This window comes from Calypte anna, chromosome 3 (genome assembly GCF_003957555.1).
Source record: "Calypte anna isolate BGI_N300 chromosome 3, bCalAnn1_v1.p, whole genome shotgun sequence".
In the NCBI taxonomy this organism is placed as follows: Eukaryota; Metazoa; Chordata; class Aves; order Apodiformes; family Trochilidae; genus Calypte; species Calypte anna.
In genome coordinates, this window is record NC_044246.1 from 67224425 (window position 1) to 67248236 (window position 23812).

General features: G+C 38.3%; 1 protein-coding gene across 1 annotated transcript in view; it reads left to right on the top strand.

Moving 5' to 3' along the window:
• The window catches only part of FRK (fyn related Src family tyrosine kinase), a 46679-nt gene extending 30118 nt beyond the window's left edge, over positions 1-16561 (top strand). The window contains exons 6-9 of the mRNA XM_030447261.1: positions 7146-7304; positions 11675-11856; positions 14017-14182; positions 16020-16561. Coding sequence (XP_030303121.1) covers positions 7146-7304; positions 11675-11856; positions 14017-14182; positions 16020-16234 — 722 coding nt within the window. The 3' untranslated portion in view covers positions 16235-16561. The remainder of the gene's footprint in view (positions 1-7145; positions 7305-11674; positions 11857-14016; positions 14183-16019) is intronic.
• The last annotated feature ends 7251 nt before the right edge of the window (positions 16562-23812 follow it).

Consider the following 23812-nt stretch of genomic DNA (forward strand, 5'->3'; position numbering starts at 1 on the left):
TGTATGGAACTGAATGACTATTTTTCATCTGCAGGTGAAGTGATTGATTTACTGTTATGTCATTGGTATGTCATCTGTAGAATTTCTTCAAGTGATTAGATGCTGTATGATAAAGATTCCTTTGCTAATATAGAATATGGTCTCTGTTAAGATTGTATTTAAGAAGTGCTTTAATCTTAATACTCACTGAACAACATTTATCAAAGTTTTTGGTATGCAATATTAACACCCAATGTTTGCACATGATATAGGATTGTTAATAATACAGGTTTTAGCATATAATTAATTAGCATATAATAAATTTTCACTAACTTCAAGTGCAAATTCACAAGATAAAATACCTGCCAGCAGATGGCAAGAACCACATAGGTAAGAAATGCAGCCTGGATCATATTCATGTTTTTAAAAAGTGATAATGACTTGCAGTTAATTGAAAAAGTTGGTGTTGGGCATTAATGAACATATCTGGGGAATCAAAACATTCAGATCTTGGATTCAGAATAACAACAATATTCTTGAGCCCTGCTTGAATGGTCCTTTCAACAAGGAGGTATTTAAGCATTTCTTTATCTTGCATCAGGATATTGTTTGTGTTTTGGAGCTTGCAAATCAAAAGCTAATAAGCACCTTTTCTTCTCTGCTTAACTGAAATTAGAAAACCAGCTCAATCTAAAGGCCTTCTGTAGTTTATGTGAAAGACAGCATGTACTTTTTCAGTGAACTGAAATTTTCATTGCCCTTTCCTGAGACAGTGTGCACTAAGCCTGTAGCTTCTGTGTTTGGGAGCCTGTTTTTATTGACTTCTGACCTTAATCGTTCCTTCTGCAGTTCAAGCCCATTACTTATTGTCATACACGCTGTGGCTAATGAGTACCTTTTATTTTCTTCCTCCTTACAGCAGTGCTGTAGGTACTAGAAAAACCATTATCAAGTTCCTCTTTGCTCTTCTCTAAGTTAAACAGTGCTACAAAATTCTTTGTGTAGTTCAGATGTTTTAGATGTCCCATTTTTTTCAGAAGATCTCTACTGGGCTATTTCAAGATGGTAACTATTTTTTCAAAGAATTATACCAAGGGGAATAACAAGTCTAGGTGTGTAAAGGGAGGGATTTGGTTCCCATTTCTGACATGCTAGAGCTCTGCTTAAACAATCCAGTATGATACTTGCCTTTCTTAAAGACAAGAATCTAATTTGTCCATACGAGTTCCTTAATGATTTAACGCAACATCTGAATGAATTTTTGTTGCACAAGACTGAAGAGACTTTACTAAAGTGTGAAACCCCCTAAGCAATATTTAATGAAGGCAATAAATAAAGCTGGAATGAAGAACAAAACTAAGATATGTTAAATTTTTTCTGACACTAAATATTCTTTAAGAAATTTTCCTTTTCCTCCTTAAGAAAATATGTGGCAATTAGTGCTTTAGAAAAAGACTTCTTTCTCATCAAATAATTAGATTTTGTACTAATTGCAATGCATACATTTCTACTTAATTTCTTTAGCAAGAAAGTGATACTGACATCTATCTAGTATTGCATATGAAAAAAAGGAAGTTATCTTAATCATATTTCATCTCAATCTCTTAATAACTCATTTCAGAATCTAACTCATTTATTTTCTCCTCTATAATGGGTACACTACATATTATCAGTTCTCTGGGAAACAATCTTCTATTTTAATAATATATCAAAGCAGAATGACAAGACTATTCAGAAATATGTGAAACTTTAGTGGCAAGTTCAATCTGCAATTTGCCTTATTTTTTTCTTTTCTTTTTAAATTTTTGATGTTGATCAGCTGAATGTCTGCTACTGGTCCTCCACCTGAAGAAAAGGAACCATTATTAAATTTATATCTGAAACTAATTTTAATGTGTTTAAGGCCAAACTAATTTGTGGAGATCCATTCGTTCACCATTGTTCAATTCAGTATCCTTTCAGTGTCTTGCTGATAAAGCACACAGATAACACAATACTTCTATAGCAATGTGAGCAGGATTTTTTTTTTTTTTTTCATTTTTAGATAATAGGATATCATAACAATGCACCTACAGACAACTGCAAAAAAAAAAATCACATAAAATTCTTAAAGAGATTTTTTAGCTAGAAATTTTACACTGGAATAAACATAATATATTCACTGCAGACTCATTATTACACACACACTAGCACCGTATAGTGGAAGAAACCCAGTAAACTGTGATACTTTTGTAGTATCATAGTTCCCCTGGGAAAAGGGGTTTAATTAATCAATACTATTTCCATCTCTCTCTTTTTCACTCTAGGCTGACTCTGTTAAGGTCAACAGTAGTAGTCTCATTGACTTCACAGTAGGTTGTATTGAGTTAGTGCCCAAAAGACTCACCTGGATATGATGCTTGGATAATAGAGTTTGTGATCTAATTTTGTGATAAAGAAGTTGTGCATTGCACTTAGCGATGCTCAGAATGAAGATTTTCATTCTCAAAGCCATCTTGATAAGTTATATAGGTAATCCTGAATCTCTTATCACTGTATTTTGTGAAATATCTTCTGCAAAAACAGTTCAGTCTCAAATATAAGCATTTAACTTTGCAGTTTATTTCTTTAGGGAATTGTTCTCTTCTAAGCAATATTTTTCACCATTTGAAGTGTGTTACTGTAATCAAGTAGCACGCTGGCTTTCCATAGCTTGTTCTCATTGTTACTCATGAGAAATAACATTTTGATATTTGAAGAAAAAATTCCAATACTCTCACTCTAATCAGAGCAGTATATTCTTATCTTGGTACTAATAAAATTATAGCAATAGTAAAAAATTCATAAAATATATAGATGATAAGTAAAAGGAAAGAATATTTGTTCATGAATAACTAATAAAAAAATAATTTTGTATGGTAATGATTGAAGTTTCCTACCTTCTCATTGGCACTATTTCAGGCTTCAAGTGTAGCACACAGTAAAACAGTCCTCTCCTACTGCTTATCTCAGAGATCTAAATCACCTATCCTTACACTGAGAGATGAGGATGTGTATTTTAAATCCCTGTCTTTTTGCTAAGCTGCTTTACAGTGTAGAGCCACTGGAAAAGAAAGTGATCAGTAAAACAGAGTGTGACAAACTGGAAGTGATCTGGGAGGTACAAGGGATTGAGATAGAGAGAGTTCTGTTAAAATGGCTTTACTACCAGAGAAATTGTGACATGGAAGCATGTTCTCATTTTCAGGCAAGAGCAGGATGATCAAGTAAGATAATCACATAGCAAACAAAGCATAATACAATTAATACATCATAGATTTACAGGCCTGAAGGCCAGAAGGGATTTCTGCAGTTCTGAATATCTCTGTGGAGAATTTCCAGAGTACATGTGTCCTATGTCATGAATAGTCTGAATGTTTAGCTGTTATATGCATTACTTTTCACTCCTCTGCTGAGATAAAGTACTTATATTTAGTGAAAACACAGCTTGCTCTTGACAATAACTAGAAATATTCTAGTCCTAAGATGAAGTCACAGAGAGAAGATGCCTCTGCTATCTTTGACAGTATCAACAGTATATCACCATGCCTGTAAGAATGTGTGTGTATTTTTTCATCTGGATTTACCTTTTGTATTCTCTTTAATTCTTGCAATGTCTTCTTGAAATAAAAAACAAAAAAGTTTCTCATACGACTTATTTTTAGTTTCTGTTCTGGAGGTGCATGCAAAGCAAGTAAACCAATTTTAAATTATCTTTAGAGTGGCTAATTATAGTTTCTTGATTTATGGTGTTCTCCTTATTTCTGAAATAGTTTTTCTGGATTTACACACATGTCTAGCTGTTGCTGCTAAAAGACTTAAAATGATTGTGTTTAGGTAGATGACCTTCCAACCTGCAGAAAAACTTAAACTCCCAGAATTCTGTTGAGATGGCAGTGACGAGTTTTTCCCAGAGAAAGTTCTCACTTGATGCCAATGTGTGATTCCTGACTTATGAGTAATTAGTGTATTTAGAAATCTGTTTCCATTCCAATTTGGAGCAAGAGCCAGGTTTTCAGATATAGCACACGAACTGGATAACTCAGATATCTTTCAGAAACATTGACATGTCCCACACCAGCTACATTTTCTCTATTTTTAGGCATCTAATGCCTTAGATAAATCAGGCTTTTTAAATAATTAGTGGGAAGAAATAAGCACTTACATGTCAGATAAATCATACTGTAGATTAGAAGTGTACATTATGAGAGAATTAACATGATACTAAAACATGTTTCTTCCCATTGATTATAAAGTCTGGACAGCTAAGTCAAATCTAGGTGCCAGAATAACTTTCTACAGCTGGAGGTGAATTTAGGTACCCGCAGTGTTGTTCTGTAATTCCACAGAATTTACAACAATAAGAAAACTGTGGAAAATGTCTGGCTGATGGAGCCTATGAACACTTAAACTGGTCAGCCGGGGAGCCCTCTAACCAAGAACTGCAGAAAGATGGAAGTTCCTATGGAGGTTACAGGAAATTTCTATCTTCTGACAAACCTGGTGAGGCGGCACTCCCTGCCTTTATGATTGTGTTTAACCAGCTTCAGATTTGGGTTTTGCAGTCCCCTAGCTATGGACAACAGGGCTTCACACACAGCCCTTACAGACTGTAGGGGAGATTTTGCTCAACCAGAGATGTTTTCAGATTTAATGAAGCATCTTTTTTCAATTAATTCTTGTTTCTGCTAGCAGTTTGTTGTCCATCTCTAAACAGTATGTTCATTACTTCAGTATCAAAAATATCAGAAGGTGAAATCTATTGATTCAGAAAATTTTTTTCCCCCTGACTCTTTGGTGGCTTTTTTCAAAGCCAGTGGTAGATTATGAAGACCTTCAAAATGTCAGAATTCTATTGTTATATAAAATTTCTATTAACCTGGCAGGGATAGTTACAAGACTCAAGATTAAACTAGAGTCTTTTGTTGTGGTGGGCCACTCTTCACTCCCCTATTCATTTGGAAAGGGGAGAGAAAATAATATCTTATATTTATATCATATCTTTATATCGTTATCTTCACTATCTTATTATCCTGCTTTGATTTGATTGTAGTAAAATTAAACTAATTTCCCTGAGATGACTCTATTTTGCCTATGGAGGTAATTACTGAATGATCTCCCCCTGTCCTGATCTCAACCCACAGGCTTTTGATATATTTTCTCTCCCTTGTCCTAGGCGAGGAACACTAGAGGAGCTTTCATGGGCACCTGGTATCCAGCCAGGGTCGAAACACCACATTTGGTTAATGTATCAAGTCTTGGAAAATATCGTAAATATTTTTCATTAATACAACAATATTTAGAACTTTTTATTATTCTAAGCCTCATTTGTGAGTGTCAGACAGGCTGTCATTATGCTATAAATCACAAATCTATATTCTCTAATTAGTATTTTCACCAATTCCTTGTATATGCGGATGTTGCACTGTAGCATTTCATCCCCTGGGACAGTACCCTCAATTGCAGAGGACACAAATGATAATCCTGTTCTTCCATCTCCTACTCTTTGTTTCCTATTTTCTTTTTCCCTTCCCCTATTCCCCTTCTCCCTTCATGATTTCTGGCAACTTTAGTTCTTCCACTTATTGTTACTTTCACAAATGTAGGAATAGAAAACCCCAGCACGAGTATGATGGCCTTTCAGTCATAGTTGCTGCTACATCCCCCCTTCAGTAATCATAAATGTCAAACAATCTAAGTATCCTTCCTTGATTTTTCTGTCCATTTATTCATACTGCTGTTCTGTCCATTTGTTCCCTGCTACTTTCAAAGAAGGAGCTGGTCCAGATGAAAAATGTCAGTGGAGCTGGTGGTACTTTTTTTTTTTTTTCTGCTGCAGAGAAGCTGAAAAGTTCCTGCTTCCCTTTTCTGTCTGTTTCTCCTCAGGATGTTCATGATGGATTTCCTTCTCTACTTGCTTTCTGATTATGCAGCCTTTTAAAATACTCTCTTCTATGCTGTTCCACACTAATATTTACATTAAAAATAATACTTCTTCAAAGTAGAATCCCAGGAATGACTTTTCAGATGCCTATGAAACCCCTTATTTTATGCACTAATCCTAATTCCTGGCTTTACAGGGGTATGACTGAATACCCTATTACTTTAGACAACAGGTGTGAAAACTGAGCCATGTGGGTTTGTTGCTGCATCCACTGTACTAAGAAGACCAAATTTTCCACAGGAAATAGCCAGGTGCATAATAGCCATGAGCCATCCATCCTGTGTTGAACCACTGGCAGTCTCCTTTGAGCTCCTGGCAGTGAGTTGCTGAAATGTTTCAGCAGCTCATTGAAGACTGGGCTGAATTTAAAAGTTGAATGGGCTTTAACATTCTAGGCTACAGTGAATAAAATAAATGTATGGCTCCTAGGCTAGCAAGTGCAGAACTATAAATCTTGTTGAAACAATCCTTTTATTTCTGTGACTGTAAACAAAAAGCAGTAGTAATACCATGACTTCATTCAGATAATTCTCTTAGCTGTTCACTGTTGTTTTAGTCTGCTTTGGAGACATCTGTGACATTTTACCAGCCAAAAAAATAGTGGTGGATGTCTGAATGAAAAAAACCAAAACACATACATTTTTGCCTTAAGGAACATCTTTGACTTCTGAGTTGTTGACCCACAGTCATCAAAGGGGTGAAGAGATCAACAGATAGGAAACAGTCTAGATGCCAGCAATTGCTGTCTTTGTTCTTGGCTCTACACAGCTCTGTCTTGCTTTAGGTCCCTGAACATGTCATTTCACATTTCTGTTTTTATTTCCTCACTGAGGCACTGTTTCTTTCTTTTTAAGTGGAAATCATTACAGCAGGGATTTGCACTTTGTCCTGTGCTGAGTGTAATGGATTCTCTAGAACCTACTGTCTGGGCTAGGTTGCTTCTCCAACTCTCAACGTGTAAACCAGGCATCTATCAGCACCAGTTAATCACATTTGAGAAAGTTCCTTATGCCTGTTTTAGCTGACAGATGCAGCTGTATATTTCAGCTGCAGTGTCTGTTTTCTGTGGGAACTGAAGATTTGGTATGCTAATGCACTTTGAAAGACAGAAAACAATATCTTAGTTATTCCCTTAAGACTGGCAGGTTGGTAGGAAAGCCTTTAATAACCTCAGTTTATGTTTTGTTATATGCTGCTGTTTCAGGTTCAATGGATCCAAAGGACTTTCTGAGGGAAGCACAAATAATGAAGAATTTGAGACATCCTAAGCTTATACAGCTTTATGCTGTCTGTACTTTGGAAGATCCAATTTATATTATTACTGAGCTGATGAGATATGGAAGTCTTCTAGAATACCTTCAAAGTAAGCAAAATTCCTATAAACTCATTTCAAAGGGTGCCACTGTTGTCAATTTAGTAAATACCCTAACATAAAAGATATAAATTCAGCAGTATGGTTTAATATCAGAGTTATGTGTGTGGGTGGGAAAAGAGGAAAAAAAGATGCTCATGATTTTTTGATGTGTATTTGAGAAGTAGGAGAGAATCACATTCAGTGTTTGATTCTTGCCTCATAATATCCCACATTTTCCCATCCATTTCTATGAGTAGATGGGAACTTACATGGACAGAATAAAAATATAAGAATCCAGAACGATAGGTCATCATATTTGACATGAAATAGAGGCATTTCTACAAAATGTACTTAACAGCTTTGAAATCTATTACTAGGCAGGTATAACCTTTCACTGTGAATTTGTCCCTAACCTATTGCATCAGGCCTTTTATCTCAGCAGTGCTTCAAAGTGCTCTTTTGAAAGGAAATAATAATTAAAGTTGTGCAGAGTGGAACAGACTAAGCATAATGATTGAACTTCAGGTTCACCCCTGATATTGAAAAATGCTTGATTTTAGTGTTGTTACCCATTTTCAGTTTAGCAAATATCTCTGAGATGCTGAATGTCTCTAAAGCTGTAATGATCTCATGAAGACAAAATATTTGCTGTGATTGCCTTCCTGAATTTTTCCTCTGTCTCCTGCCTATAGGACAAAGCTTTGTCAAGTAACTCAGTGTTCACCATGACACTTGCCTTTCCCCATTTTCTCTGTGGAACCACATTTTAAGTGAGGCTCAGTCCAAGGAGAATTACAGCCGAAGAAATCTCTGGTAGAGGGGCAGTTCCACCAGGACCTATGCAGAGAAGGGCTGCAATGAGCTTAGGACAGACCATCTGCAATTTTGGAGTCATTTAGTGGCCAGAGGTAGCAAGGCACAAATTTCCTTTAAAAACTCATCTTTGGTGCCTTTGTAGGCAGGTTGCAGCCTATCTGATTGAAAGAGTGTGGCACTTCAGGAAATGACTGCTGTACATGAAAACATTTATTGCACTGGGGAAATAGCTCTGAGAAAGCCAGGATGAGTCACAGCTATTAAAGAGGTGAAAATTTGCCTATTTGTGAATGGAGTACATTTCCAGAACACATCAGCTCTGCAGTCAATTTCCAGCATATGCAGAGCAGATGCCCTTGCTGTGGGCAGCACATGGGTACAGCCTGATCTTTGTCTGAGTTCATTCCTCTAGACCTGCATCAGAGAGGCTGTGGGAAGTCAGGTGGTTTCCAGGAAGGCCTGAAGGTAACAAAAAATGTCCAGTTGAAACCCAGCCTGGTGGTCTCTCTCCTTGTCTGATGGCTATGCACAGGGGTATAAAACAGAGCTAAGAGGTGGAGGCAGAGATCCTGGTGCCCTGATGGGTGTTGGTCAGAGAAAAGCCATTTCCATCAGTGATAAGTGAGAGATGTCAGCTCTGTGACTGGAAGTGATCTGTACCAGTTGGCAGTCAGTGCACAGATCCTGATAAGCTTCCTTGAGACTCAGCCACTACCAAAACCAGGCAAACATTTCCAGAAGGCTGCTGTCTTTGTGTGTGCTATGGGTAAATATGGCAAACTGGAACAGAGAGAAAATCCAAAGATCATTCTTTGGTTAAATTTCCCCTTTCAGAAATGTATGAGATGTTTTTCTGGTATATAGAAATCCCTAGTTTTTTTGTGCATAGTCACTATGGCATTCCACTACAATGACAGCTACTTAATAAAGATGGACATGTGAATTCCCTGTGTACCCTGTGAATGTATTTTGGGATACTTCTTGATGAACACTGCTATGCAAGGTTATTGAGCTGCCACCAGCATGAGAAAAACGCTACTGAAAACTTTTCTTTATTATTGGATGTGAATGAAATTGTCATAAATGTATGAGTGTTGTTATCAATTCTGATAGACCTGGGGCTTGTTCTGGCAAGGACACAGTCTTGAAGTTTAGTGAATTATTACAGAGGCAATGCTCTCAATTGGGAAAAGTGCTGCTTGCTTATTTATTTATTTATTTATTTATTGTCAGGCATCTGTCAATGAGAATATTTTCCTGTCTTTCCTGTGTGAGGTATTGTAATTGATTGCTTAGAACACAGTGCAGACCCTAAGCCTTCTTCAATGTTTTCTCTAATAAATTTTTCATATAAGTGTGATAGATTTGTCAAAAAATATTAGTGAAAAAGGACATAGAGGCACTACATTTTCTTTATAGGTTAAAAAAAGCCAGGAGAAGTTTTTACAAACTCTCGAGTAGTGCCTGGAGTGTGAAGTTATAAATACTTTGTTTTTTTTCTTGTAGTTTTTCCCCCTTAAAACACAAAATAAAGGACATGTATTACTATGTGAAAACAGATGTAAATTCTTCTGACCTGTCCTGAACCAGCCAGATGGGAGCTGATGCTGGTCTGGAAATGTCTGTATTTGTATTAATGCAGTGCTGGGCTTGAACTTGTGTGCCTTGGCTGGTCCAACCTGGGATTTTGGTATAGTCAGAAGTCTTTATGAGATATCTATACATGATTTGCACATCGGATCCCAAAGAGATCTGTACCTTCTGTCTTTTCCTATGTCTTTGCGCACAGATTGCAGCTCCTGATCAGCTGGGGATTTTAAACTGAGTCACATAAACTAGTTCTAAAACCCAGGTACTCATACAAGGTACCTGTACATAATTAGTTATTTTCTGATTAAATACAATACTGATAAGTGTCATTTTACATCTTTATCCAGCAAGATTAATAATAATATATGATGAGGTCTGCCTGCTATCAGAACAGAAAATTTCGGTGTTATATTCTTCTGGGGCATGATGATGGGTTTTCTTAATGGTTAAACCATATATTTTCACGTAGCCTGATTTTTCTCCCTTTCTCTTTAAAAGGTCAAGGCACCTATTAAACATATATGTGGGAGAGGAAAGGCTGTCTGAGTCAACAATAAAAGTAAATAATCTTAGTGCTGGATTATCATAACAATGAGTTTAGCCTTGAAAAGGGAGTAGGACTGTACACATACAGGGTAAATTTAATCTTTTGAAATTAATTTCTTTTACCTGTTCATCTCATAACATCCAGATAAGCAGGAAATTCAAGGCCTGGAAACTGCAGAATAGATTAGTAAACAATAGAATTTCATACTCTTCATAAGAAGTGACTGCAAGGTCAGGTCCAATCAAATGCCAGAACTGGAGGATGCTATTCATTTCAATGCTAAGACACACTTTCTTTATAGATCTATTCAAAATAAGCAACAGAAAAGAGCCAGATACAAATGGTTTATTTCTTTTACATGGAAGCTGTAGGAAGGCTTTTACATGGAGGCTGTCACCATCCTCAATAGGAAAGGAGAACTGCCAATGAACATAGCAGCAAACACTCAGCTTTTTCATATTTTTAGATTCTGAAAGTTCAGTGCTGCATTGTTGTGGTTTGGGTGGTCACAGTGCTTGAAAATAACACCTAGACTATCTAGATAAACTTGGAGGATAAATTCTTTGCTCTGAGGAGGTCATCTGTCCCCAGAATGCTACAACAGCCCTGAGTTTGAGTTCTAATGTGTTACACTCTAATGAGTTTTTTGGGGGAGTACATAGCTTAGTATTTTTGGCTGCAAGTTTTCATGGATTAAATCTCTTTTCTTCATTTGTGAAGTCAGGTTTCTCTGCTCAAACCTCTTCTACAGCTTTGATAGCCAAATGTTTATTTCTGGGACTTGCTGATCTTAAAATGCTGGGAATGGCATGCACATTGCTTCAGAAAGTTCTGTGAGAGAAGGAGGCAGCTTGAAAGCAGCTGCTATTGTCCTACTGTTGAGTAGCAGCAACAGAGAGATTGGTGTGAAGCTGTCAGATGGACTGCAAAGTGAAAAGTAAAGTTACATTTGACAGCAGATGGTAAATTTCATAGTAAGAGTCCTTGGAGAACAGGAACAAGATGAATTTGTGCTTTTCCATCTTTAATCAGCTTTGGCTCTGCCCAGTGAATACTGACATTAACTCTTACAGTTTGGAATGGGTTATGCACATGGCAGAAAGTCAAACATCAACATTGCTATCAGTAGATATAAGCCTTTTTCTTTGGGCATTGTCAGCAGCTTCTTCTGGGCCTAGATCAGCTGCTGCATGTAGTGTCCACTCTTTTAGAGAAGATGGGACAGGCATTGGTACTCAGTTATGGTGACATCAGCTGTGTGACTGTAAGTAGTGCCACTCACAAACCTTTGCATTTGGCCAGGCTGCTGCTTTACCGTATTGCAGAGCTTTGTTGATTTGTGTTGGCTGTTTGAACTAGTCAGCTGTTATGTTGTTTATATCTGAACACTTACAAATATTATCTTTATCATCTTCTTTTTCACCAGAAGATGGAGGCTCCCAAATCTTCCTGCCACATCAAGTAGATATGGCTGCCCAGGTGGCATCTGGGATGGCTTACCTGGAATCCCAGAACTATATCCATCGGGATCTGGCAGCCAGAAATGTTCTTGTTGGTGAACACAGTGTTTACAAAGTGGCAGACTTTGGACTTGCAAGAGTTTTTAAGGTGAGTTGTGAGAGGGTGTACTGGTTCTACTTTAACTCTGGGGAACAAAGCAGGAGAGTTTATCTAGAGTGTGAGCTGTAGGCTCTGAATTGCTGGGTTCAGGCAAAAGTCCTGCCCAGGAAGGTAAGGACCCCAGCTTGTTTACTTGTATCCTCCATCTCCATTATCCCATGCAAGGTTAGAAGCTGTCCTGTGCCTTTGTGTCAGTCTGAAGAGGTCATCTTCATGTCTACTTCCCACTCAATCACCAAGGAAGGAGCCTGGCAGGAAATGCCCTTTGCTGCACAACATTTATCCCCAAGTCTAGTGTCTGCCACATGGAAAGAGATCTTGGGAATGGTGGCAAAATTATCTTCCTAAGCCTGTAAAGGAAAGCATATAAAAATGCAGTGACAACTATTTTCTCCTTATTCACCTCCTCACTGCTGCTGTGATGCTTCCAAGTGCAGGTGGTAATCATAAAAGAACATTTTTCCTCACCAAGACTAGTAGTGGAGTTCATAAAATGAATTCTCAGAGCTTTAAATCTGACACAGTCTCAAGTTCTTCACCATTGCACTGTTTTTGGTTTGGGTTTGGTTTTTTTGTTTTTGTTTTTTTTTCTTTGTCTAGCCCTCGAGTATGCCAGGTAACACTGACCAAGATCACCCTAGGAAAAAGCTGTGGCTTAGAAATGAGTTTTCCTACCTCTGGAAATTATTTTATCAGATTTGGAAAGACTTGATTTGCCATACTTTATTGATCTTGATATGTAATCCATAATTTATGAGGTCTTATTGTTTTTATTGATTTATGTTCTTCCACTGAGAAGGAAAAACAGAGAAAAAAAGCCATTTGCTTCTCATTTGTTTTTTCCATTCAAGCAGAAGAAATTGAAGTTCGTAACAGAGTTGGATTTATTCTGTACTAAAGTATAGAATAATGGCTTGACAATGGCATCAGGGGACTTTGAAAGTGCTTTTTGTTTAATTTTGATTCTTCTTGTTATGCATAAGCTCAGATTGCACATTTTTTAAACTGAAAAAAAATTATATTTTTAAATGAACAATGTCTACAATGGATATTTCTCTTCTGTCCTCAATAGGGAGGGTAATAATTTACAGCTGTTGACATTTCTTGTTAAAACTGAACTTTACTAAAATACTCTGTCATAGAGTTGTCTTGGCAGACTTTCTTAGGAATATTCTGGTTCCTAAGCCAAAGCTCTAACATGGTTACATGCAAAGATCCCAAAGGACTAGGTGTGAGAAGTGAAATCTGTATTTCTGTATGCATTGATTAATGAAATAATTTCTTGTTTCTAGAGATGAGCATTATGGTCTAGACGCCAGCTGTATCACTACATAGATTCAAAACACTAATAACCAGTCTTTTCAAACCCATAGGGCATTATAACTTGGAAATGTACTTTCTGTATTAAAAGCAACTAAACAAAAAAAAATCGTGTACATATTTTCCTGGATTTGCATGTGAAAAACTTGACCAAGGCTTAGACGTTGCTGATGAACACTAAATTATATTTAGGAATTATAAAGCTAATAAATATTCACAAAATTTAGATGTCTGTGTTATGAAGTTTTGAGGATATGTTTCTACAAATCTGCAATATTTTTCTTTTTCTGTGTCTTTCCTCTCCACTTTACATGAATTAATTGGACCCACTATAAGCTAATATGCTAATTTGAATCACTTGGAGTTTGTTCTTTGTTTCCCAAAACGTGCTTAAGTGATTGTTAGTGGCCCTTCAGCACCACAATAAATCACAGAAGAAAGGTTCGAAATTTCATTAGCTCTTGTTCTTGCCTTCTCTGCTCACCGAAGGCCAGACATGGAGCCATGTGGTCTCTAGTTTCAGCAGGATGCTTACACTGCCACTCCTGACAGACTCTTGAAATCAGGTCATAATTAATCACAAGCCACAGCAATGCCGTGTGGTCGCTCAAAATGATAAATACTTCAGAAGTCTCTGATGAACAGGAGCATTTCTCAACTGTAAAGCCCAATTCAACAATAGACTTCAGTAAATTCTTTAATAACGGTGAAAGGCAAGCGCTTGGCTAAAAGAGGATAAGATTAAGCACGTTCTTAGCTTACTCAAGTGGTTAAGTACTCTGCTGAAGCAGATACAAAATCAGACTTGCTTTGTTTTACCTCTGACAGGTAGAAAATGAAAACGTATATGAACCTCGAGCGGAAACAAAACTCCCAGTGAAATGGACAGCCCCAGAGGCAATCCGCTACAACAAATTCAGCGTGAAGTCAGATGTCTGGTCATTTGGAATACTGCTGTTTGAGATAATCACCTATGGGGAGATGCCTTATGCTGGTAAGTTCTTTTAATGAAAGAATGATGTCTATGTTTTGTTGCTTTAAGGGCGACATTAAAAAAAAAAAAAAAAGTTGACCAACTGTACTGTAGGTATGTTAAAGGGTTAAAACTCTAAATACAGAAAGAAGGCTGTTTGGATGAGGCCTTTTTAATGGCTCAAACCTTTTGGCTGCCCCAGCCTCACTGGAAACTTTCCAAAGGCTGTGATTAAAAGCTATTCAAGCTTCCTCTCTCTGGAGTCAACCTGCAATGCACAGGAACCCAAGCCAGCTGGTTATTGCCCCCCCAACATCAGATCAAAGATGCCAATCCCTGGAATGTGGAAAAAGGGACTGGCACAGATTTCTCTGTGCCTTATCTGGTCCTGTATATTTTTTTCAATTTTTTTTGAGGATGCCTCATGGACTAATAGAGTACTGTGAAGTGCTGCACAGGCACTTCAGGAAGGAGTTATATAAGGCATGAATCAAGGTGTTTCTACCTTGAGTTTTCCTCATATTTTACTATATCATCGAAGAATCTTCATAAAGAGAAGGATTAAAAGAATTACAAACAAAATGTCACTAACCTCAGAAATGTATTTAATAGTATGAGGACAGCTGTTATTCCTAGCTATATGGGAAATGCTCATGGAACCATGGCTCCCGTAACACAAGATATCAATGAAATGATTGACTGTGACTCATTTTTTTGTGCTGTTGAGGAGAACACAAGGAAAGGACTAAAGGAAAAAAAAAATAAAAATTACTATTCTCCATCCATACAGGCCTGAGGGCTGGTGCATAAGCCATAAACTACATTTCACAGGGTCCCAAACTGGTATTTTCTATAAAAGGAAAAATTGATTTTGCTTTTTTATTCCCACTCTCACTTCCTGTGAAACCATTCTGAGAATAACAAAGACAACAACAACAACAAAAAAATCCTCAGCTCTTTCTTATATAAATTATAGGTGTGTGCATATGTCCACACACATGTAAATAAACTATTCCATTATAAATGATACGTAACACCCTGATTCTTGGTATTGACTAAAAATGTTTTCAGCATCATCGCTTTGCAAAGACAAAGTTTACCTGTAGCTTTACAGTAGAAAATGCCTTTTTGCCATGGCTATGTGCTTATCTGTTATTACTTTCAGGAGAAGAGGTTATGTTGATCCATGGTGTCAGGGGGTAATGAACAGAGGAAACACCATTCAGAGATCTAGTGAAAAGAAGTAAAAATTACGTAATACAAGATTTAATTTGGAGTAGAAAACTGAAAGGGAAAGGGATTATAGACTTAATGTATGAAAGTATAGCAAAGGTAGGGAAATGGTTTCTTCTCTATGACCTGAGGTGATAAAGCAAGCAGGATGCCATTGGATAGCAGCACCAGAGAAAACTTCAAACTGATAATAATTAAAACTTTCTAAATGTGAGGAAAATTCAACAGTGGGACAGACTTTCTTGAGAGATTTTGGAGCCACCGAGACAAGAGGGATTTGGGACCAGTTTAAGTGAAACAGATGTTGGAATAACTATGGAAAATATCATTGATGGAGGAAAGGCCTCACACCGAGGTGAATACATTGGCTGTGCCTCTCAGATGGCTCAGTCAGGGTGGAGGGGCTGGCAAGTCCTTAAGAAGGTTTTTGACTACTGGTTTGGGATCCTCCAGTGACTCCCCTGTCCTGCTGCCATTGAAGAGAGCCTGCCCAGGTCAGCTCTGCCCTCAGCATGGATGTGCCTCAGGAGAGGGCATCCTTTTGCCTCACCTTGGTAAGAAATAGAGACATCCAGCATCGCTTAATAGACCCTGAGTAATCCAATGAACTCCTTTTGGCTTGCAGGCATGCCAGGACACCAAGTGATCCAGAAGGTGGAAAAGGGGTACAGACTTCCTCAGCCAGAGACCTGCCCACTGCCATTCTATCAGCTGATGCTGCAGTGCTGGAGCACAGAAGCAGATGAACGTCCCACCTTCAGGGCCCTCTGCACAGAGCTGGAGTGCTATTTCCAGACTGACTCCCCTTCCTACACCCAGGCCCAGACTGTGATGAAATGAACCCCCAGGCTGGGGCAGGGGGACAGACACTGGCCAACATGGCTGTGAAATCAGCCCTACCTCAGTAGTGGAGGATGTTAGGGGATGCTGAGGAATTCTGGGACATTGTCATCCCCACGCTGATACTCAAATGACACATAAAATTTTTTGCTGCTGGCAAATATTTTGCAAGACTAAGCATCAGGAAGCTGATGTGGCAGGGTCTTCTGAAAAATGGAATGTCTTCTATTTATTTTTTTAAATATCAGATTGCAGGAATAAACAAATGAAATGAGTATTGCTCAATAACCACATTTTTGTAATTTCTTTATTGGAATGATTATTTGCTGTTCCTTAATTTTTTTAATTCCTACCAGGTTGTTGTCATGAAGGAATGTAATGGCTCTGCACAGCAGGATCTGTGCTTCCAGAGCCCTATCATTGTGAAAAAAAAAGATAATTTTGTGACTGTGATGATGGCAGAATCCAGGTTAATTGTGTTGCTTAGACTTGAAGTACTTGTGCTTTTGCTATATCAGAAAATAAAACAGATGTTCATGGGAGAAAAGAAGTTATTTTGTTTTGTGGATGAAGAGTGATCTTTTTTAGTTTGCCTTTAAAAGAATAAACAAAATTATCAGGTTATTGAAGCTGTTCGTTCTTATTGTTATTAAATGGTGCCACAGAACCAATGAAATATCATCTATTGAATCATAGAATCATAGCATGGTTTGGGTTGGAAGGGGCTTTGAAGATCATCCAGTTCCAAGCCCCCTGGGGCACCCCCCACTAGGTCAGATTGCTCAAAGCCCCACCCAAGCTGGCCTAAATTGTAAGTATTTTTTTTATGGTTCTTCCTGTTAGGGATATTGAAGCAAAAAAGTATTTGCACATGAACTCAAGTGCCTTCACCTTTTACAGTGACACCCTTTCCTATCCTGCTGTGCAATCACAGACCCTCTCTACCAAGATGGGTCCCAGAGCAGGTGATTTGTGGAGGAACTAGCAATCCATGCTTCCACCTTCTCCATAAGTAACTTTAGCATTGGAGATTTAAATAAAACCATTTTATTTTGTTCCATTGGGAAATGGAGTCCAGGTGCTCTTGCTAGTAGTCTTTACAGCTAAAGATTTTAGGGTTTTTGCAGTTTTTCTAATGAACTACAGTATTGGTTGTGCTAAAATCTGGTATCACCGTGATGATTTTATGTTCTAAATCATGAAGCTTAGAGAATTTTTCATTTTCATTTTCATTATTTACTTATGATTCATCAATTAATTGTTCAACAACATAAACCAGGAATTAAGAGCTGTACACTGTTAGCAGAGTGTGAGCTCGCTATCAGTTTGCTACCATTTTCCTGTGATATAAAAGAGTATAAATAAATGAAAAGACTCATCACTTTAAAGGGTTGGCGGCTTTTGTTACGTATTTTTAATTTTCCTTTCTTCTCTTTGTACTTCAAATCTACTATTCTCAGTGCCTTGCTTATAATTTTTAATTTCCTTTTCATACACATCTATGTACTCACTATTCAAAACACCTTTCCTTATTTATTATTTTTCTCCTCTTTGTATCTTCCTACATTTAGTGTATTTATAGTGTTCCATCTCTGTTCACGTTCATTTTCTGCACAGTGTTTCTCTCTACAAGCCCTCTTTATATTAATTACATGGTTAAAGCATAACACAGTGAAAATTAACTAGCTGTCATAGCATCCATGTGATTTTGGAAAATAATAATCCACTCTGAGAGAAAAAGAGGTTAAGTGTATTTGCCAAGCCCATCCTGACAAGAACTGGCATGGAAGGAACTGGGAGAGTCCTTGGTAAAGTTTCCTGCTATCCTCTGTCCATATTTGTTTTGTGATTCATGCTAACTACTGGCTCATGGCCCCAAGATGTTATTTATGATTATAAAACCTCCAGCAATCCACAGGTTTCTCATCTGGCTAGGAGCTGTTTTAAACACTATTACAGTATGAGGTTAGCAAATCCCACAGAGTAGATTTATGTAATAAGAATAGGAATGCTGTTATTTGGGATGACTGCTGCATCAAGCTTTGAATCTTGGTGTGCAAGCAACATTTCTAACATGATTTTTCAGACTTAAAATATTAAGAATGTTGCAAATAAAAGCTGAGTTTGCATGACTCAAAAAATCCTGTTGATAAAATAAATATAAGGATAAAAAGTACAGTTGTGTGCAGTTCAGAGGAGATGAGTTGCAAGGAAAAAAACAGTAACAGGAGGGAAATAGCAAAATTTTCAGAATTACAGTTTACTGCCTGGTCCAAGCCACCCTTTGCCTGGGGTAGAAGTCAACAGGATCTTGCAGGACTCCAGTGAAGTAACACTAGAAACCTGTGTGAAATAAATATCTTCCTAAACCTGTATTACTAAGTAGAGAATATAAGGTCTATTCTTCCAGCTAAATTGAACATTTTGTCTCCTTAATTTCTTCTATAATCAAAGGAGAGAGACGTAAATGAGATGGTGAATCAACGCAACAAATTTGCATTTCTCTTCTTAAGCGCTCCTAGGGGGGTTTCATTCTTTTTGCTTCTATAAAGGTATATGAAGTGTAGCCTCATGAACCAACTGTAGCCAAAAGGAGCAAGAAGCTGCAAGTGAACTGCACCTTGCTGAGCTGTGTGAGGAGCAGGCATCCAGGTTTGACAGCCTCCAGGTGATATAGCCGGGAAATCTCGTCTGCTGGTCTGTTGCTAGCAGGCATGTTCCCCTGCTGCTGCATCCTCCCATTTTATCTCTTGTGATTTCTCTTTGCGTGCTTGTGCAGATGCAGCTAGTTTGGATCTGCCAGCTGCCTCTGGTATGCTCTGGCTCAGGGTGGGAGACAAGCATCAGCAGTGGCTGAAAGCAGGTGTTAGATTCACTTCTGTCTCATTACTACATTTAAAAAATCAGTTTATCACAGAATCACAGAAAGTTAGGGGTTGGAAAAGACCTGAAAGATCATTGAGTCCAAACTCCCTGCCAGAGCAGGGTCACTTACAGGAGGTCACTAGGAATGCATCCAGGAGGGTTTTGAATGTCTCCAGAGAAGGACACTCCACAACCTCCCCGGACATCCTGTTGCAGTGCCCTGTCACCCTCAAACTAAACAAAAATAATCAGCTCGTTTATATGAAACCTCCTATGCTCAAGCTTGTATCTGTTGCCTCTTGTCCTACCACTGGGCATAACTGAGAAGAACCTGGCACCATCCTCCTGGCTTTCTCCCTTTAGATATTTATAAATATTGACGAGGTCACCCCTCATCCTCCTCTTCGTCTCCAAGATGAAGAGACCCAGCTCCCTCAGCCTTTCCTCATAAGGGAGGTGTTGCATTCCCCTGATCACAGTTGTTCTGCACTGGACTCTTTCAAGCAGTTTCCTGCCCTTCTTGAATTGAGGGGCCCAAAACTCACACAATATTCCACATGTGTACTCACCAAGGTAAAGTAGAGGGGGAGGAGAACGTCTCTCAACCTACTAACCACCTGTCCTCTTATGCACCCCAGGATGCCATTGGCCTTCTTGGCCACAAAGGCACATTGCTGGCTCAGGGTCATCCTTCCATCCACCAGCACCCCCAGGTCCCTTTCCCCTTTACTGTTCTCCAAAAGCTCAGTCCCCAGTCTGTACCAGTTCTTGAGGTTGTTCCTACTCAGAAGCAAGATTCTACATTTGCCCTTGTTGTAATTCATTAAATTTTTCCCTGCCCAACTCTCTAGCCTGTCTATGTCCTTCTGAATGGCATCACAGCCTTCTGGGGTGTCACCCAGTACTCCCAGCTTTGTGTCATCAGCAAATTTGCTGAGAAGACACTGTCCCATTATCAAGGTCATTGATAAAGATGTTGAACAGGTCTGGACCCATCATTGATCCTTGGGGGACTGCACTAGTCACAGGTCTTCAGCTGGACTCTGTGCCATTGATCACCACTTCTCGGGCTCTGTTGCATAACCAGTTCTTAACCCATCTCACTGCAGATTCTTCTATCCCATACTTCCTGAACTTGCTCACAAGGATGTTATAGGAGACTGTGTCAAAAGCCTTGCTAAGGCAAAGGTAGACTACATCCACTGGTCTCCCTGCATCTACCCATTCAGTCACAACATCATAGAAGGTTTTCAGGTTAATCAAATTTTATTTCCCCTTGGTAAATCCAAGTTTAATTTGCACTCACCTTTGAGGTAGCCTGTGCACATTTAGCTTACCCAAGATGAGGTGAAGCTGTGCAGTCAGTCTTTGCCCTCCAAACCCTCCCACTATTTCCACCCCACTGATGTGTGTCCTGATACAAGTGCACCCCCTTTTCTGAGCAGAACTGGAAAGCAAGGAAAGGCAGGAAGGGAGGTATGTTATGGGGCCTGGATATCCATTCATTTTTCTCTTGCACTGGGGTGCTCTGAGACTGTCCTGTGCCTGGTAAAGCCCCTTTGCCACAATCAACAATCCAGCTGAGGCCAAGCCTGGAAATCAGAAATGCTGCAATGAGATCTAATATTTCCTCCTTCTGGCTTCAATTCATGAACCTGCTTCCCTTATTTTGAATGTCAGTAATCTGCTGTTATAAGAGTGAAATGCTCCCACTCTAGTATGAGATCTAAGTTTGTATCTCTTTTCACCTGGGCTGTCAGGGGAACAAAGGAGAAGAAAAGCAGCAACAAAATGGAATCATCAAAGCTCTGTAGAAAAGGAATAACATAGAACATTAATAATTTTTTTCAGCTCTTCCCCTGCAGTTTTTTGCAAATGGATCCTTTACCAACACAACTGGAGGAAGAAGGTGGCAAAGGGTGATAAACCTTCACAGCCTTCATTTTGCCTACAGAGAAGCTATACTTTTCAGAGTCCAATTCCATTTTATAACAATTATAGTCAGAAGTCTTTTCTGTGACTTGATTTAAATGAAACATCAAGGTTATAATTTCCAGTTATAGTGTGTAGTGAGATGGCTTTAACATATTCTGTTCTGGTGGCCTTTTATGTTCAAGGTTCTGCTAGAGTTATCTATTGCATTTGTTTTTACCTGATGGATCATGGAGGAAAAATAATAGATTCAGTTATGAGAAACAGTAATAGATTTTTCAGAACTCACATAAATTTATATGTTTGGCTAGAATAAAAGGATCAAGAAGAGATAAGTTGAATTTTCTACAATAGACCAGTCCTTGTGCAATTCACTTCACATAAATTGCACTGAGATGTCTTTTCTGTAATGTTTTATTTATGTAATTCAGTTATTCTTTGAGAACTAATTCATTTTATGTGGTCTTATAAAAGATAGCTTAAAAGTGTCCAACCGGAAGAGAAGAATCTCTATTTTTCTTAAACTCTCCATTCTTCAGGAAGTTACAGAGCAATACAATTGAACTGCAAGTATTAGGGAGTCCCTAGTGTTTATTTTTGTCTCCTGTTGGAGAACCTTTGCTCACCTAATCTGCATTCAAGAACTTATGGAGGGATAATAAACATGTGATAAGGCATTAGGGAACCTTCTATTTTGGTTCTTGTGTCTCATACTTGCTCCCTGAATGACTTAACTATGAGCAGCAATTTTCTTTGTGTAAATTTGTAACTTACAGCATGCAAGGGCCTGACCCAGCATAGTGCATTATTTTACTGCTCAAAACTTCTGTGCATGGAAAGGACTCATTCAAGTGATTGTTCTTCATGCTGTCTCACATGCTTCTGTTTCACAGCTTTGAAAAGTCCTGTAGCACCACTTAGTACACTAAGTGCCCCCTATGGTCACTGTGACTCACTGCTCAGATATTTGCAGTGCACAGAGCCTGGAGCAGCTAAAAATGCCAAACATAACAGTTGTGCCACTGTGCTCAAGGAGAGAGACAGATGGGTATGGAAAGCTGTGTGGGCTCTGTTCTGTTTCAACAACATCTGGGTCAGATGTGTTCTCCAGTGTGTGACAGACGCCCAGCACAGTCACCTGCTGCAAAGTTTTGCTGTGATGAACTCTGCATATGCTTAAGCAAAATATTGAACTGAGGTCTATGAAAAAGTCTTAATTTCATCCACACTTACTATTAGCAGGTTCATGTAATTTTTTTTGTCAGGCTTTTCAGGAACGACTAATACAGAAGAAAAATCAGTATGAAAAATTACATGTATAAGCAATTTGAGAAATCACTGAAAAGTACTTTGGCATTTTAATCACCACAGCTATATTGTGCTGAAGAATTCAGTCCTTCTTTATTTTGGTACTGAGAAAATTAAAATGTACATTTGAAGCATTCAGTATCCTAAAAATGAATTTTGGCCAATTCCTGGATCTAAGTACCAACAGAATTGGAAAACATGCTAGAAACTGCACCCTGGTTCCCAGCACTATTTTCAACAAAATAAATTCTGCTAAAATTAGGCAAATATTCCACTTCTTTATTTCTTTCCCCAGCCCCAGTTCTTAACCAGTACTATTACAGAAGGCTTGTAACTCCCACAGAGTAAAAAAAACTTTTTAGTCAAATTTTAGAAAGAGGTTTTTCTGTTCTTTTGTTAACATTAAAAAATATTTAAGCCTTGAAAATTATTCCCAAAATTACTCTTAAAAAAAATAGTGTTTGTCATACTTTTACAATTACTGTTGTCTATAGAAAAGATGAAAATGTTTCAGAGCAAAGAGAAAGTTGCTGCAGAATTGGTTAAAAATACCCTTTGACTAAGCTGGCTGTGCTATTTACACTGCTAAAGAAAAGTGTATTGCACTGTATTATTTTCTCTAATTGATGTAAAAATCTGAGTATACTTATTGGACTTCTCTGCTTTAAGATACTGGGGAATTTAAATATATATACAGAAATATCAAAAAAGTTTTATTTTTGCTTCCTGTTTCCATACATGCCAACATGTTATTTGTCATATATGGTTTTCAGCATTGTTTTTTCTCTCACTCTTTTTTCTGTTTTTGATATTTAAAAAAAAAATTATTAAATGTTTTTATACTGTGATTAGTTTATTTACATTTGCAAACAGGGAAAATCTGTTCGTATTCCAAAGAGCTCCATTACTCTGCCAAATATTTAAAATGACCAAAAATAGAACACAAGGCATTCAGTTTTATGTTTTATTACTATGCTGCAGCTTCTTATAAACAAATATCTGTCCACCCCGTGACATCACTAGCATCTCAGTTCCACATTCCTCTCAGAAGACAAAAGAATGAAAACTGAAGTTGCATGTTCTTCTAGAACTCCTTCATTCTGGGTTACTCTGCACTGAAATCAAAGTTTTAAAAAAGTCTATTGTAGTGAAATGAGGCAACCAGGTGCCACTAATTACCAGGCAGTGGGCATGAGCTTGTGTTAAGCCCACCTGTGCCTGATTAGGGCAGGCCCAAACTGCGCATGAGCAGGACCAGGGGGCCAATAAAAGGTGAGGCTTGAAGCACAGGCTCAGCTCAGTCCTGAGCAAGGCAGCAGAGAGGTCAGTTGAATCTGGAGCAGTAGCACCGAGCCAGGCTAACCAGTCCTGAGGGCAACAGACTCAGAGCACTGTTTGTGCCCTTCTGCTGGAACACCTGTTGGACCTTGGAGCGCTGTGCCCTAAGAGAGGTTTGTCTTGCAACAGTCTATT